This window comes from Rhinolophus sinicus, chromosome 1 (assembly GCF_057876585.1).
Source record: "Rhinolophus sinicus isolate RSI-liver-muscle chromosome 1, RSI-T2T, whole genome shotgun sequence".
Lineage (NCBI taxonomy): Eukaryota > Metazoa > Chordata > Mammalia > Chiroptera > Rhinolophidae > Rhinolophus > Rhinolophus sinicus.
The window spans coordinates 130,350,411-130,368,893 of record NC_142501.1 but is presented as its reverse complement, the minus strand read 5'-3'; the positions used below and the strand labels follow the sequence as shown (position 1 = coordinate 130,368,893).

At 37.1% G+C, this 18,483-nt stretch overlaps 1 protein-coding gene across 13 annotated transcripts in view; it reads right to left on the bottom strand.

Annotated features, from left to right (window-relative positions):
• Positions 1 to 18,483, bottom strand: part of ZEB1 (zinc finger E-box binding homeobox 1) — a 201,222-nt gene that overhangs the window by 4,891 nt on the left and 177,848 nt on the right. For all 13 annotated transcript variants that reach the window (XM_074324711.2, XM_074324715.2, XM_074324712.2 and 10 more), the window contains 3 exons: positions 15,838 to 16,040; positions 11,855 to 11,960; positions 60 to 1,870 (listed from right to left, as the gene is read on the bottom strand). In XM_074324711.2, the coding sequence (XP_074180812.1) occupies positions 60 to 1,870; positions 11,855 to 11,960; positions 15,838 to 16,040 (2,120 nt within the window). The remainder of the gene's footprint in view (positions 1 to 59; positions 1,871 to 11,854; positions 11,961 to 15,837; positions 16,041 to 18,483) is intronic.

Here is an 18,483-nt window from a genome sequence, read left to right as displayed (position 1 = left end):
ACCAAACAGGTTCAGGATGCGAGTTTTTTTTGTTTTTTATTTTTATTTTTTATTTTTACCTGATTTCCATTTGGCTGGATCACTTTCAAGGGTGGTTCCTGGACTGCAGGGCTGACTGTAGTCGAGTACGTGTAAGCCACCTGGGGAATCAGAATAGTCTGCTTATTGGCAGCTAGTGCTCGCAAGCATGGAACACTGTTCTGGTCAGCAATGGCCACGATTGTGGGTAACTGGGCAGTGACGGTAGGTATAGCAATATTTATGGGGTTGGCACTTGGTGGGATTACATTTACAACTGGTTCTGAGTCTGTAACACAACTGTCCTTCTGTGGCTCCTTTTTTGCGCAAGACAAGTTCAAGGGTTCTTCCTGGACAGAATAAACACTGTTCTGGTAAACACTAGTGATCGTTGACCTTTCCAATAATTCTCCCTGTTGCTTTGGTAGTGAAAGATCAAGAGGTTCTACTTGTGGTTCTTCCTGTGCACCTTCTGCTGTGTACACATAACCCTGTGGATTTCTGGATGAGGAAAGGTTCAGAGGGGACGGGGAGGACGTAGTACTTCTGGAACCATTGATGGTGGATCCCACTGGTAACACTGGAGAGCTAGTTATCTTCAGAGGACTTTGTAAATTTATTGTGCTGTCCTGGGATTCATTTGCATTTGCAGATTGAGGCTGATCATCCTTCTTCGCAGGGGTATTTACTTTGCCTGGTTCAGGAGAAGATGGTTCAGAAGACTGCACTGAAATCTGCCCAGCTTGCATCTTTTCAAACCACTTTTTTACTACCTCTAATGGTAGGTTTACTGAATCAGCAATTTTTGAGAGCTCTTCTGCACTTGGTTGTGCATTCAAAGCATAATATGCTTTTAGAAGAGACAAGAGGTTCTTTAGAGGTGGCTGACTGGGAGACAAACTGCCATCTCCAGACCCCGATGAGGCAGAGGACTCCGGCTTCTCAGCTTCTGGTGCAGCAAGTGGAGGGAGCTGAGCAGGCTGCTTTAGGTCATAGTGCTTTAATTCTGGAAGTGCATTAATATCTCCTGGACAGTCATCACACAGAAGGCAAGTGCTATCGTTCACTCCTCCTTCGAAGCTTTTGTCCTTCTCAGATTTAACAGTAAGATCTTCGGGTAACTTTTCACTTTTGCAACTGTTTGTAGGGACTGGATTTTCTTTTTTTAAATTTTGAGGAACAACTTGTAGTTGGCTAGGCTGCTCAAGACTGTAGTTAATGATAATTTTGGTTGTTCCATCTTGATCAACCAAAGGAAGACTGATGGCTGAAATAACAGAATGGCCACCTTGTTGTATGGATGAAGCACTGATTGTTTCTTGTTCTTTGGATGCAAGATTGGCTTGATTATTCTCCAAAACTTGTCTTATTACATTACCATCTACTGCCACTTTAAGTACATTCTGAATATCACTTAAATTGATACTTATGGGAGACACCAAACCAACTGTTGGCAGAACAACAGCTTGCACCACGCCCTGAGGAGAACTGGTTGCCTGCAATGGGCCACCACCACTAAAAACCCCATTTTGTAAAGGGGTTGAACAGTTGATTCCTGAAGCAACCACTATGGGTTTGAATTCATAATCCACAGGTTCAGTTTTAATTTGGTTTACAGAAAGTTGTTCTTGAAGGGGTTTATTCTCTATCTTTTGCCGTATTTGTGGTCGTGTGGGACTGCCTGGCGATGCTGAAAGAGACGGTGAGGAACACTGAGACGTCTTGAGTCCTGTTCTTGGTCGCCCATTCACAGGCATCAAGCTGATACATTTCTTACTGCTTATGTGTGAGCTATAGGAACCAGAATGGGAAAAACGTTTCTTGCAGTTTGGGCATTCATATGGCTTCTCTCCTAAACAAACAAACAAACAAACAAACAAATTATCAATTTTTGTGTATCCACATTTCCCCAAAACAAGCAATAACAATTTGAAAAAGGGTTACCACATACTCATCTGCTTATGATACAATTTTATTTAGAATCACCACTTTAAGTTCAAAACCTACATAAATGTTATAAACAGTAGTAAAACATTAGTCTGAACTACATGTGCTAACCAATAGGGAATCTTCTCAGCATATGTGTGTAATATTTCTGCTAACCTTTAAAACTTCAAATCAGTCTCAAATACTCCAAATCTATAACATTCTACTCTTTCAAGTAATTTTTTTTCTTATCCTGTTTTGCCAACATATATAATTTTCTATGTTTCCCTCTACCTAACTATTTGCAGGAGAAACTAATATTAGAGGAAAACGTAAGTAAAATCTCCCATAAGACTTAACAAGTATGAGTATTCCTGATTGTATGAATCATATAAATATCTCTTTCCCATATCTATAAGGTTTCCTTGAAAAGGTCTTTACATTGGGAACAAAACTTTAAATATAAGGTACTGCTATAAGCCTTGGCTTATTAAATTGTGATGTATGTACTCCCGGAGATAGATGTAAGACAATGTTCTAGTGGGTATGCAGAGAAAGCATCTTGGAGTGTCAATTTTAGTGAGAGTGGTTTTGGTAATTTAAAACACTGTTTTTATATTAAAACACAGATTATGCAATGTTGCACAAATGCAACATTTTTGTCAATTGTTAGGAAACAACCACAACGTCAAAGACGCTTCTTGCTTGTACCGTGTTTCCCCGAAAATAAGACCTAACCGGAAAATAAGCCCTAGCATGATTTTTCAGGATGACATCCCCTGAACATAAGCCCTAATGCATCTTTTGGAGCAAAAATTAATATAAGACCCGGTCTTATTTTCAGGGAAACACGGTAGAGGCCTCCTTCAAGTGGCTTCCTTCCACCTTCCAGGGTACAGGCATTTGTTCTTCTTGGCTGTCAGGGTTACTTTGGTAGAAAATTTTGAGGAGCACCGAGCTAAATGAAGTATTTTCATACAACTCTAATAATTTTCACGTTAGTTTTATAGTTACAGTTCATTAATTTTTAAGTCAATGGTTACAGACTATCAGTTTCAATAAGGAGGAAGCTCTGGGTCTTGAGTGCCATTTATCCCTTATACCTATTACAATGCACGTCAAAAAGATGCATATTAAACCCTTTTTTTAGATTAATGAATGGCTAACTGTAAAATTATGAAATGTAGTGCTGCTTATTTATTTACTCAATATCAAAATAAAGCTCTTTCACTCCCCCTTCCTTTTTAAGAATTAAAATGAATTAAATTGAAAACACTGTGAAAGTCAATGCAAGCTCTCCTAGTAATGCAATGTCAATGTTGTAAAGTTTAGAAAAAGTGAGTTATATTTTCTCAGAAATTTGATAATTTGAAGAACCAACTATTAGAATTGGAAGGGATCTAAGAATCCCGCTAGAACAGCCTCCTTCTCACTGAAAAGTTCATTTGATCTCCTTGACATTGGCTTGTCTCTGCGGAAACTCCTCTATCAAGAGGAGGTTATTGCCCCTGGGCAGCTCTATGAAGATGGCCTAGTTTGGTTCTGCTGAGGACCATGGATTTGGCTTCAGATCCTGGCTCTGTCACATACTACTTTCTTAACCTTTTCAAGCCTCAGTGTTTTGGTATGTAAATAAATGTAGATACACCCTCACTGACTTGTTGTAGCAGTTATATGAGATAATATAGCAAAACTCTCAGCGTTCTCTCAGTAAATGTCAGTGATTCTTTTAAAAAGCATTTCTACTGAATACAGGTTCAGTCAACTTGGTGTAATGCCTACTTTCCTGTCCTAGTTTCCCCTTCTGATGTGACCCAGAACAAGCCCGAGTTTTCTTCTACAAGCAAGACTTTCAAGCTGATGGAGAGCTACCTGTGCGTCCTGAAACCTCCCTTGTGCAGGTTAAACATACCCAGGTTCTTCAAACACTCATCATGGGACACGGCTTTCAGAACCCTTACCCGCTTGTTAACTCACCTCTGGAAATTCTGTTTATCAATATCTTTCCAGTGGGATCCACTGAAATGTGATTCAATACTTAAAATGCATCTGATAAAAATTTCCAGAAGGGGTAAAACAAGGGATATGCTGTAGCATATCCCTATTTTACCATTTTCAATTATTTGATAACATTTTTAGATGTGCTACAAACTTGTTCTCTTGGCTCTCTTGCTCACTAGGAAAATAAGCATCTATAATATAATTATTCTTATATTTACAAACAGGGAGGCAGAGGAGCACAATAGATAAGGAAATGGCTCTGGAGTCAGGATGCCGACGTCAGAGCCCCAGCTTTGCCATGCTTTACCTGAGCGACTTTGGCCAAGGTTATTAGGCTCTCTGAGCCTCCATTTTATTCTCATCATTAAAAAACAAGGAAATAGTAGCACCTACTTCTTAGGGTTATTGTGATGACCGTATGAGTTAATGCATACAAATAACTAGAATGTGGCTGTACATACCGTGTTTCCCTAAAAATAAGACCTAGCTGGACAATCAGCCCTAATGCATCTTTTGGAGCAAAAATTAATATAAGACCTGGTCTTATTTTACTATAATATAAGACGGGGTCTTACATAATATAATATAATAATATTACTATATTATATTATATTATATTATAATATAATAATAATATTATATTATATAATAATATAATATAATACCCAGTTATATTTTACTGTAATACTGGGTCTTATATAATATAATGTAAGGCCGGGTCTTATATTAATTTTTGCTCCAAAAGACGCTTTAGAGCTGATTGTCTGACTAGGTCTTATTTTCGGTGAAACATGGTAGTTAAGTGTCTAACAAATGCTAGTTATCATTATTATTTTGGGAATTACCCTGATATTTTATTGTTAGAAAGCAAGTCTGTAGATCAATTATTCTAAAGCTGAAGCCACTATATTTGTTAGAAAACCCCTACTTTCTAACTTCATAGCTTTATGATTTATAGCTAAAGTACACCACCTAATTTATCTGTTTAGGGTAGTGTTTGCAACTACTAAACCTTGGAGGTTACATGAGGAAGTCGTTCAAAGTTATATGATTATGAATACTGAGATTTTTTTTTTTAAATGGCCGAGGTGGGTGTTTGGTTGCATCTGATGTAAAAATTTTTCAGGCTAAAATTAGTATGAGGCCATAGAATACACAGGTTCTCTTTTATCTCACCTCCGAGGGGAGGTGTGGTGGCCCCCTGATCATAGCTGCACTTCCACATGCAGAGTTCAAATGATGGGTGACACAGATGACTCTGCAGAGGGCTTATTTTATGGCTATCAGAAGACAGCAACAATCCAGGTAATTTTAGAGAGTATAACTGAGGACCCTGATCCTTAACACCTTTTAGTACCTTTTAAAACTCAGCTGAGAAAAAAAAATTAGAGGTTTCCTTAAAGATATACAGTCATCCATTATTAGATACTCTACACAGTGCTTTCAACACTATCTGTAGTTTTTTATTTTTATTTTATTTTTTAAAAGATGTTTATTAAAAATATAGCTAACATACAATATTATATTAGTGTACACCATAGTTGTTCAACATTTACATACCTAAAGACGTGATCACCATAAGTCCAGCAACCATCTGACATGGTACTGTGCTATCACAATATTACTGAGTATATACCTTATGCTGTATATTACATCTCCGTGACTTATTTGTTTGCTACCTGGAAATCTGAACCTCTTATTCCCCTTCACCTTTCCCCTCCACCTTTTAAATTTTTTCAATTACAGTTGACATTCAACATTATTTTATATTACTTTCAGGTGTACAGCATAGTGGTTAGACATTTATATAATTTAAGAAGTGATCCCTCTGACTGGTCTAGCACCCACTTGGCACTATACATAGTTATTACCATATCATTGACTATATTCTCTATGCTTTACTTTACTTCCCCATGACTATTCTGGAACTATGAATTACTACTTCTTAATCATTTTTTCGCCCTGTCCCCCAAACCCTCTAACATCTATCACCCTGATAAATCTAGTAGGTATCTGACACCATACATATTAATAGTTATTACAATACTACCGACTATATTCCTTATGCTATATCCTACATCCCCATGATTACTGTGTAACAACCAATTTGTATTTCATAATCTCCCTCTTTTACCTATCTTCCCAACACCCCTCCCATCTGGCAACCATCAAAATGTTCTCTGTATCTAGGAGTTTGTTTCTGTTTTATTTTATTCTTTAGATACCACATATAAGTAAAATAGCATTGCATCTGTCTTCCTCTGTCTTGACACACTCCACTTAGCACAATACCCTTCAGGTTCATCCATGCTGCCGCAGATGCCAAGAACCCATTCCCATCCATGGCCAAGCAATATTCCATTGTATATATGAACCACCTCCTCTTTATCCAGTCTTCCATCGATGGACACACAGGTGGCCTCTACATCTTGGCCATTGTAAACAATACTACAATAAACATATAGATGTTCACGTCCCCTCAAAGTAGCATTTTGAGTTTCTTCAGATAAATACCCAGAAGTGGGATTACTGGGTCCATCTATGTCTCTTTATAGCCTTTGTTTTAAAGTCTATTTTGTCTGGTATAAGTATTGCTATTCCAGAGTGTTGTTTGTTTCCATTTTCATGAAATATCTTTTTCCATCCCTTTACTTTCAGTCTGTGTGTGTCTTTCAATCTGGAGTCTCTTTAAGGCAGCATATGTAACGGTTTTGTTTCTTATCCATTCAGCTCCCTATGTCTTTTGATTGGAGCATTTAATCCATTCACATTGAAAGTAATTGTTGATAATATGTAGTTATTGCCATTTCATTATTCATATTTTTTATTCCCCCCCCTCCCGCCCCCATCTTAAAGATACCCCTCTAACATTCCTTGTAATACTGGTTTGGTAATGATGAACTCCTTTAGCTTTTTCTTATCTGGGAAGCTCTGTTTTTTTATTTTAAATGATAGCCTTGCTGGGTAGAGTACTCTTGGTTGTATAGGTCCTTGCTTTTCATCACTTTGAATATTTCATGCCAATCCCTTCTGGCCTGCGAAGTTTCTGTTGAGAAATCAGCTGCCAATTTTATGGGTGCTCCCTTTTAAGTAATGAGTTGCCTTTCTCTTGCTGATTTTAGGATCCTCTGTCTTTAACCTTTTCCATTTTAATTATTATGTGTCTTGGGGTGGGCCTGTATGGGTTCATTTTGTTTGAGACTCTGCTTTCTGGGCTTGTATGTCTATTTCCTTTGCCACGTTAGGAAAATGTCCAGTCATTATATCTTTAAATAGGTTCTCAGTTCCTTGCTTTCTCTCTTCTCCTTCTGGTACCCCTATGATGTGAATGTTATGCTTGATGTTTTTCCAGAGGCCTCTTAAACTATCCCCATTATTTTTGGATTCTTCCTTGTCTTCCAAATCGCTGATTCAGCCCTCTTTTCCCCTAGTCTGCTGGTGATTCCTTCCAGTGCATGCTTCATTTCACTTACTGTATTCTTCACTTGTTTTTTTTTCTTTTAAACAGAATTTTTTTAAAAAAATAAATTTTATTGCAGAATATTGGGGAACAGTGTGTTTCTCCAGGGCCCATTAGCTCCAAGTCATTGTCCTTCAATCTAGTTGTGGAGGGCGCAGCTCAGCTCCAAGTCCAGTTGCCATTTTCAATCTTTTGTTGCAGGGGGCACAGCCCACCATCCTATGAGGGAATTGAACCGGCAACCTTGTTGTTGAGAGCTCAGGCTCTAACCAAATGAACCATCCGGCTGCCCCTCCGGAAGCTCAGTGGCAGCTCCTTGTCTTCAATCTAGTTGTGGAGGGTGCAACTCACTGGCCCATGTGGGAATCGAACCGGCAACTCTGTTGTTCAGAGCTCATGCTCTAACCAATTGAGCCATCTGGCTGCCCCTGATTGGTTCTTTTTTATGGTTTCTATGTCTTTTTTTATTCTTGCTGTCACTGTTGAAGTTCTCACTAAATTCGTTGAGAATTCTTACAACCATTGTTTTGCACTCTGTATCTGGCAGGTTGTTTACTTCCATTTCATTTAGTTCTTTTTCTGGAGTTTTCTCCAGTTCTTTCATTGGGGATGTATTTCTTTGTTTACTAATTTTGGCTGCCTCTCTGTGTTTGTCTCTATGTATTAGGTTAATCTGCTACATCTCCCAGTCTTGGCTGGGTGGCCTTATGCAGTAGCTGCCCTGTAGGGTCCTGGCACAGTCTCCCTGGTCACCTGTAACGGCAGCTCAAGGAATATACCTTGTGTGGATTGTCTGTGCCCTCCTGTTATAGTTGAGCCTTGATTGCCATTGGCACATCACTGGGTGGGACTGACCCTTAGGCTGACTGGCTGTGGGGTTTGGCCATGTCCATCCACAACTTACAGGCTGCTGTGCAGAGTTCTTACCACACTGAGTGGAATTCGCCCCAGCAGGCTATGGTGCCTGTTGAGACTGCCCTTTGTGTATACCACTTATGGGGCTAATTGGGCAGTGCTCTGCTGTGATCTGAAGCCAACCTCCAAGTATGTTGGTTTTGGAGTTTCTTGGGAGGGGCTTCAATGCAGGCTCAGGACACCCACTGTCTGTGACTGGCTGGGGACTACCTGGTAGAAGCTACAAAGAGATATGCCCGTGCTAAACCTGTAGGTATGTGGGAGAGGCCACTCTGTGAACTGAGGACAGCTACCACTAGTACTGGGTTTGGGATAGCTCTGCAAAATGCCAGGACACTGTGAGGCCTGCTGCCACCTGCCAGCTCCTGTAAGGTTCAGCCTCATGCAGTATGTGAGTTGGGTGAGGCAGGGTCTCAGAGAGTCACCACAGTGAGATGAATTGTGTTCACCAGGTTAATGTAGATCTGGTTTGGTGCCAGTGCTGAGCCTGGTGTTACTAAGCAAAAGTTTCAGAGCACATTGAGGCCAGTTGCCATCTGCCTGGGGCCCTGGACCTTACAGTTGTCCAAGAAAGAGTGCAATGTGGGCAGGGCTGGATGCTGAGAAAGTGCCTTGGGAGTTGTGTGAATTGGGTGGGGTGGGGCCCCAGGTAGTCACCAGGGTGGAGCAAGAGGATCACCAGACCATTTGAGATTCAGGTTTGGCTGTGTGGGGGAGGGCTGAACACAGGAAAGATGGTGCCCACATGCTGGCTGCATAGGAGAAGGACTCCCCCCTCAAACACACACACAGGGAAAATAGCTACTGTCCCCCCAATCCTCACCCTGAAGCCACATAACTCAGACTCTCCCCATATGTCTCTGACACCCACCAAGTCACTGTCCTTCTAGGAGCCCAGGATGAGTATTTGTGAATAAGTCTGTATGGGAGTCCTATAAGAGGACGTCTCGGTTTCCTGCATCTTTCTGTCTTGCTCAGACAGTTGGAATCCCCACTATTTTTCACAGCCTGATGCTGTGGGTGCTCCTTTTCCTGGTATCAGTACTCCAGGCTGGGGAGCCCGGTGTGGGGCTGGGGTCCTTCTGGGGCGAACCTTCATGGCCAAGATATCCCTCCTGATTTTCAACCGTCACAAGAAGGTTTGGGGCTGGCCTGTCCACACCTCCACCCTTCTTACCAGTCTTGATATGGCTTCTTCTTTATATCCTTAGTTGTAGGACTTGTGTTCAGCTAGACTTCAGATGGTTCTCCAGGTTGACTGTTCTATAATTTAGTTGTAATTTTCAAGTGTTCATGAGAGTAGATAAGTACAGTGTTTATTTACGCTGTCATGATGGATCTCCTATTTTTATTTTTTGTTTTAAATTTCCAATCTACTGTGGACCAATATTGTATAAAATAGAATGAAATTGTTATAGCATTGTCTTGGCATAACAGTTTCCTAAATGCTTACTCTCAATTTCTATATTTAAAGTACCAGTGACAACTAGCTTGCAGATTGGTATCAGTCCTGGGATGATACTCAGTACCCCTGCTCCAAATCTTCCCTTGCAATAAAACAGACCATCAAAGAACTGTAGACTTGAATTGTTCAAATAGCCATCCTGGAGAAATGCTTTTTCTGAATTGAACTTTGGTGAAATATCACTAGACTCTGTTGAACAATCTTATTTAAAAAAGAAAACCCTATTAAATTCTCTGCCGTATTATTTTAAGGTTATTTCTGAGGGTGATTTAGAGTGTATTTTGCTCTTTCTTCTTTATGTTGCTTCAGGGAACAAGCTTCTCTATGGCCTTTGTATCAGGAAGAAGTGTGGTTTTTCTAGCAAGAGATCCTTTTATTCACAGACTCTCTGGTCTTGGTTACTGATTGCAGTTTTCTTACTTCCTAAACCTTACAATCTGATTTGTGGTCCACTTCCAGCATGTGAAAGGGATTTCATAGTATTCATTTTTTTCACATTTGCTTCATACCTGTTTTACTTAGTTTTAATTTTATTTTCTTTACATATGTTTAGATTAAAATTTCTTGTATTAAAGGCACAGAAGCCTCATTAAATACTTTTAAGAATAAGACAGATATAAATACATAATGAACGGACAGTGCAGTTTTTTGTTCCATGACATGGCCTAATTTACAGTAGCTTTTTAAGAAGCAACAGTATACTGTTAGCTTATATAAAGATCTGATCATCCAAACTGCTAAAATTTTTCTGTAGGTACTACAGACAATTAGCTCCCTACTTACTAGCTGACCTTCATTTTGTACATGAATCTTACTCTATATGACATTCATTTTGTACATGAATCTTACTCTAAACTTTATTTTCCTTCCTCTACACCACGTCAACATTTTAAAAAGCTCTCCTGAATTAGCTATAACTCTATCAACAACTTCAAATCATCTCTGGTAAGAAGGGAGATTATTAAAAATGCATTATTGATGAAAACAGAAGCTAAGAAATAGGATCCTGTGGCAGGCTGCAAAAGACAACCTCTACTTTCCAGAAACATTAAAGTGTGAAAATGAATAAACGTTTTTGTAAGAATCTTGGTTTGAGCATTTTTAACTGGTAATTTTAACTTTAACTCTCAATGAGCAATACAGTAAAACTTCCAGAACCTTTGCAGTTCCAAAATAAAATACAGATACCACGAATCACTCCTCACAAAGACAACCAAATGTACTCGTTTTGTAGGATGATGTTTGTAAAATAAGCAATATACAGATACCATAATATCCCATTCATTAGCTAATAGTTTTGTTTTCATTAAAATTATTTAAACATAAAAATAGCATATGAAAATTACTCAGGATACAAACAGATTCAATCATGCAATGTGGGGTACTATTAAGTTTTTTTAGTAGCTTTTATTCGAGCAGAGCCTCTGAAGAAACATAGCAGATATAACTATGTTTATTTATACATTTCTAAAAGAGACATAATATTTTTACCATATAAAAATATTCATTTTGTAAATAATGATTTAGAAAATGACATGGAATAGAAAGGTAAAATGATGCGGGGGGCACATATTTCTTTTAAATTCTCATTAATGCCGCAGCTCTCTTTCCCTTCATGCTGCCCTCTCTTGCTAACTCCACGTCACTCCTCACCATTTCCTATCTGGCGTTTCATTTCTACTTCTCTCACCTAAACAGCGTCTTCATCTCTTTATTTCCTCATGCAAATTGTACCTCTATACCCTTTGTCATTACCTTGTTAACTGTGCAAAAGAGGCAATGAAATTAATATTCATCAGAAAGCTGAAGTGGTTTTAGTTGTACTTCTTGTAAAACATGCTATATTCTGATAAGGTAACTTGGAGTATGTCATATTATATTAATTTGCTATACTTTAGTTAAGGATTTAAACTGCAACAAAATACCATTTATAAGCAGAATATTTCTCCAGATTAGTCTTTATCCTAAAAGAAAAACCAAAGCATTTCTTATGTGTGTACATCACCTTACAATATTCATTACCACATATGCTAAGCTATTCAAGGTGTAGAAAGATAACAAATATTTACCACTGTGGATTCTTAAGTGCTCTTTTAGATGGTGTTTATATTTGAAAGCTTTTCCACATTCAGTGCACTTGAATTTACGATTACCCCCAGACTGCGTCACATGTCTCTGTAAGAAAGAATTGGTATTTTACTTACACAGCAAAACATGTTTTAGACATAAAGAACATCCAATCTGCTAAAAGTAATGCTTTGGTGATTATTTTGTTTCTTAAAGGCCTCAAATTATAGCAGTCACAAAAACCTAACACTTGAAATATTACCAAAAAGGAGGATGATACTGGGAAGAAAATTTTAACATAGAGAATAATCTCAAATTTCTAATTTAAAGTATCAGAGTCATACTTTATTAAGCAGTATAGTATTTAGCAAAAATAAGATAATATATACTAAGAACTAGAGATTATCTCGTCTGCACTCTAATTTATAGATAAAGGAACCAAGGTCAAGAAAATTCAGTAACCTGTCTAAAACAGTTACTCAATAGAAGAACGAGGTCTCCTGAATAGAGGAAAAGGCCAGGCTTTTTCCAGTGTTTTATCCTGTCTCATATGTTTGATATTTCCAAAATGTACTTTAATCTGATGATTTAAAAAAATACTTCCATTTTTTCAGCCAAATATGAATTATATAATAGCCTTCCGTCCGGCTTATCAAATCTCCACTTTTATATATTTCAAATATATCCTGCACCCTTAATCTTAAAAAAGCACTGCTTGAATTGAATTGTGTTGAACTCTGCTCATAAACCTCCAAAGGATTCCCATTAACCCCTGAATACAGAGTCTGAGTCTACAGATTCCAAGTTCATAGCCCCTGAGTTTGCAGGCTTATTCTTCACCAGTTCTCTAGAAGTCTATGATTTAGTCACTTAGTGAGTCTTTTTTTGCACATATATTGCTCTTCTCTCTCCTTGCTTTGGTTTATACTATTCCTTATTTCTTGGCTATGTTTACTCTTAATTATGAGTTTACTCTTAATTATGAAAGATTCTACCCGTTTTTCAACGCAAGTACTACTTGCCTCACGCTCACCCTAACTGGAATCTCCCTTCTTTTGTCTTTCATTTAGGAAGGAAATATCCAAACCCATGGATTTAAATGATGAATATATGGTGAAAAACCCAAATTTATATCTCTAGGCCTCTCCCCTCAACTCCAGACTCCCATTGAGAATTGCTTCCTTTACAATCCAGGTTTACACTGAACTCTTCATTTCTCTCCTGAAAATCAGTTCCTCCTCTAGTGTTTCCAGTCTTTGTGAATAACACCTTCATTTACTTGATTATTGCTTAGGCCTTGAACTTTGGAGTAAGCCTTGATTCCTTTTTCTCTTATTTCCTTAACAAATTCATCAGCAAGCCATCTGAATATATTCTGAATCCAACATTCCTCATTATGTCATGTCTGTCACTACCACTGAGTTTAAAGCCACCAACCCTTATGGCCTGGATTATAGCAATAGCTTCTAAACAGTCTCCCTGCTTCCATTTTCGTCTCTCTCGAACTATTTTCCACCCAACAGCCAGTGTTCCCTTAAAAATAAAAAAAATTGAGATAAAATTCAATATCCTTTTTGGAATAAAGGGAATAAAATCACACTTTGTAATAAAATCAAGTCTTTATCATGGCCTAGATAAGGGGCTACATCATCTAGCCCCCATACCTCCCTGGCCTCATCTGTCTCCCCTTTATTCACACTGGTCTCTTGGCTGTTCTGTGGTGATGACCGACAGGTTTCTGCCTCAGGGCCTTTTCATGTTTCCCTTTGTGCCCTTTGAGTGGAATGCCCTCCCCCAATCATTCCACGACTGGCTCCTTCCTCTCATTCAGGTGTTAGTTCAGATGACCATTCTCAGAAAGATCTCCTTATCCTGTAAACATACAGCAGCTTTCGTCATTTTCTATCTTCTTATTCTGCTTTATTTTTCTTTATATTACCTGTTTTCATATTTTAAATCTGTTTTATATCACCGACTATCACATACCCTACTGTCAGGGACTTGGCTCATCTTTTTCACTATTGTGCCTTCAACACCTAGAACAGGGCCTGACATGTAACAGAAACTCAAGCATTTGTTGAATGAATAAATGAACAAGACATGGAGATGCTTACCTTTAAGTCATGGCATGATTTTCAAAGGCCATCAAACTAGACATTCTACTCTTTAGTTCACTGCCTCATAACTTAAATTGTTTCCAAAACCTCTCAATTATATTTCCTCACTTTATTGGTTCCCACATTTATCACAACTTCTTTCTGACCTTAGTCTGATCATACATTTTATATATAAAACCTATACCCATCAGAAAAATCATCAAAAGGGTTTCATGCTCATTAAGATGCGCTTACAATTTGCTTTTCTAATGGCATCTCCTGCTTTCCCATCAGTTCGAACTGTCCTTTGGAGATCCTTTCCTTTGACTAGGGCCCTTGGTACAGAGAAGATATGGGGATAGCATTTACAGGATGGGTCTGCTCCCCAAATGTCACCTGAATAGGCTCTTTCCCCAAGTCCTGTCTATACTGTGGTTACGTTAGGACTCTAAGGTGGAAAGAGCACTCTTCTGTATTGTCCCTAATAAGAGTAATAATAGGGGCAGATGGTAAATAGATGGCGTTTGTCTTCAGTAGTTCCTTCTCTGTATCAGGTCCTCCTCCTTTTGGTGCCCCTTCACAGACTTAACCATTAACCTATCTAAGGAAATCTTGGCCCTACAGTCCCTGATTGCCAGCATGCTTCCCCCTCCCCAATCTTATTTTGTGTATGTTGTTGCCAAATCCTGAGATGACAGATTGACAATGCTCAATTGTTCTTTTTCTGTTACAATCTTTTGTTTGATTTTTTGGTTTAGTCATCATCTTAGCAAAAGGTCTGACTTGTTCTCTATGGGATATTAGGGACATACATAGGGCAAACTTCTTAGAGATTTAGGTATATAGATAGTCACAATCCTTTGATACAAGAAACTGGACGTGTGACCCAAGCACAACATGTCCCTTAACATATCCCATGCAGTTGAATATTTATGTGATTTTAAAGTTAGAATTAAGTATTCATTCACTGAATTCCTATGCTATGTGCCAGATATTATGCTATCCAGTTTATATTTGATTCTCAAAACATTACAATGATACTCATCTCTATTTTATAAAAGAAGAAATGTGAGGCTCAGAAAGGTTAAATAACTTAAAAGTCACACAGCCAGTGAATGATGAAATCAGGATTCAAGTGTGTGCAGTCTGACTTTAAAGTTTATAGCTGATAGTTATCAGGACCTTATAAAAGAAGAATAACTGGCAAGATTCTTTGACTTTAATCCTTAAGTACAGAGCCAAAAGCTTACATGTAACTTACACTTAGAGTTGTCTTGGTTTCTATTTCTAGAAATTAAGGCAAAGTGACATAGAAGTAGACTACACTATATGAAAACGGAGTATTCAGGATAAAAATGGCTTGGAATTGAAACTTCAGATTCTTAGAGGAGGCAACTTCTGTTACTATAGTAAAGAAAACACCATAGCTTATACTGAGAATAGTCATTGGGTCACAGAAAATGAAACTTTAATATTATTTTCTTTTCTTTTAGTCAGTAGTAAGTCATGTGATTTATGTAACCAATATTTATTTTCCCACACTGAACATTTTAGTAGAATGCATTTTGAAATCTAGTTCTAAACTTAAGGAAATATTTGTTATTTGTTATAGTATAAACAAAATAATTCAATTGAGATGAAAGAGATCTTATCTGAAAAAGAAAAACACTTAGTTACCTCTAATATCATGTTCATATGTGCTTTTTAACTCAGAAACGACCAGATAATTCAAATAAATAATCACTGTCATTTTTATAAGGCTGCAGACAAGATACTGTCTATTATATCTTTTTAATTTTTCGGTATTTTAAAACCCTTGCCGCCTTCTATGGAGGGGTGAATTCTCAAAATTTGGTAAGCTAGTGAACTCTCAGTCATTTCACACTTACTTGATCTCTTCCTGATTTATGTGATGTCATGTGACGTTCAAGTTGGGTTCTGTATGCAAAGGTGTAACTGCACAGGGAGCAACTAAAGTTATCTTCGTTCTTTTCATGGCGATATTTAATGTGTTCTTTCAGAGAGGTAAAGCGTTTATAGCCTCTATCACAATATGGGCAGGTGAGCAATTGGGAAAATGCATCTGGTGTTCCTGTAAAAGAGAGATTATATATTTTAAATTTAAAACATTCAAAAAATATTAAGAAAGCTACCACTGAGTCCTTATGTTATATACCAGATATTATGCTACCCAGTTTTGATCCTCAAAACGTTATGACGACACTCATCTCTATTTTATAAAAGAAAAAATGTGAGGCTCAGAAAGGTTAAATAACTTAAAAGTCACGCAGCCAGTGAATGATGAAGTCAGGATTCAAATGTGTGCTGACTTCAAAGTCCCATATTTTTTTTTTTTTTCACTAAACCCTGATTCTTTTTTTTCTTTTGTATGGTTAATTAGACAAGGAAAAGTAAAACTGAATGTAGGTTACATTTGTAAATGTATACATCTATATTTTTTCTTTTTTAAATTAAATTTATTGGGGTGACAATTGTTAGAATTATATAGGTTTCAAGTGTACATTTCTATAGTACATCATCTATATTTCACGTTGTGTGCTCACCACCCAGAGTCAGTTCTTCCATCACCATGTATTTGACCCCCTTCACCCTCTTCTACCACCCTTCTCCTTATCCTCTGGTAACCACTAAACTGTGAGTTTTTGTTTTTCAGTTTGTCTTGTTCCTTTGTTGCTTTCAGTTTTATATCCCACATATCAGTGAAGTCATATGGTTCTTGACTTTTTCTGTCTGACTTATTTTGCTTAGCATAATAATCTCAAGATCCATCCATGTTGTCGCAAATGGCAGTATACATGTTAAAGGGCTTTGTATACCATAACAGAATCTTTCTAAAGATAACAATGTCATCATTATTTATTCAATGTTGTTTCAAATTTGAAAATGATACTATAAAGTTACTGTCATCAGAGAGTAAGTAGTACATAATTAGACAATGTTTCTAAGACTCCTTGGCAGTTAGGGGGCTATATGACCATGTTCAGACCAAAAGAATGTATATTGGGGGAAACGTATAATGGAAGCCAGATTTACACCTGTTCTATAGAGACCTTTCGTGTGTGATTATTTATGTTCTTTCCCCTACTGAAATATACTGACAAATTTTCCATAAAATTCTATATGAATAATAGCTTTCAGAAAATAAACGCAGAGAAAATAAATTGGAAGTCTCTGAATGAACTATATTTTTACATTTGTAACAATCTAAGCCTGAGAATCCTAGTACTACCCTGCCAATTAATATTATTTAACTAAGAGTAGTTTTCCATAGTTGATTTATGTCTTCAAAGAAATAAGGTCCTAAGTACCATTTTATTGTAAATACCATCTTTACCTTCATTTTGAATTTTTCATAGAAAAACAGACTACCAAAGAAAATTTCATAACAATCTCCAAATGCCTCATAAACATATATTACCTGTACTGGAATTCAAGTTTATGTAAATTAAATATCTTGCTTAATGACCAGCCACAAAAATAACAGACTGAGCACCTGGTTCTACACAGCTAGGTAAAAGTACTGAAATATGTATCATATATGACTATGAATATTTTATTCAAATTATGAAAAAGCAAACAACCCAAGTCCCCAAAGTTTAGAATGGCATCTTTTGTTAGCGAGGCAACTGGAACCAGAGAGCATTCTATTGCTGACGACTCTAACATGACCCACTTCTTTGGGGTCCAGATTAGCCACACGAGGAAATTTCTTTGGAAATCATGTTTTGTTTTGCTTAGTATGAATTTCCTATTTGTACAGGCAAGTGGGAAATCAACATTTGGGACATTCTCTTTGCCAGACTGTCCAGTCCATCCTATTGTGTTTAGCTGATTACAATGCCAAAAATCAGAGTCGACCATTGTAGGTGTTCATTCTTAGCACCACAATCACAATGTGATTTCTATTACTGAAGCTGCTTATACTCTACAGTGTCATAGAGCTGTCTGCTCTCATTATTTTCTATTTTCTTCTTTGCCTTCATGATTAATCTTTCCAATTAATAAACAAAATACTAATAATTTTACAAAATGACAGGTGTTTATATTTTTAACAGCAAGTTATTACATTTATAAATCAATATCTATTGAGTTTTCTCACACAGATGAGATACGAATTTATTCTTTTAGGTTATTGGCATAAAACAATCAAAAGTAAATATGAATATCTGCCATAATAAGCAAGTGATAGAATATAAGTTTAAAATTGAAGTGAAAATTTTTGTTTATATTTAAAAAATTATTTAATTATTGTTTTTTAAAAAGATCACTTTTTGGCAATAAAGGCTTGTTATGTAAGGAATAAATGTTTTTTTTTGTGTTTTTTTTTTTAGAATTCCTATAATAAACTTAAGGTAGCAATACTACTAAAAAAAAAAAACCTATCTGACCATTTTTTGAACTTTCTATAATTTCTTTATCTGTGACCATGAATATACAAAAAACAAAAAATTAAAAGAAATTTTTGTATCGTAATCTTCGTTTGGTAGGTAGCGTAACATTTCAGACTGACAGTA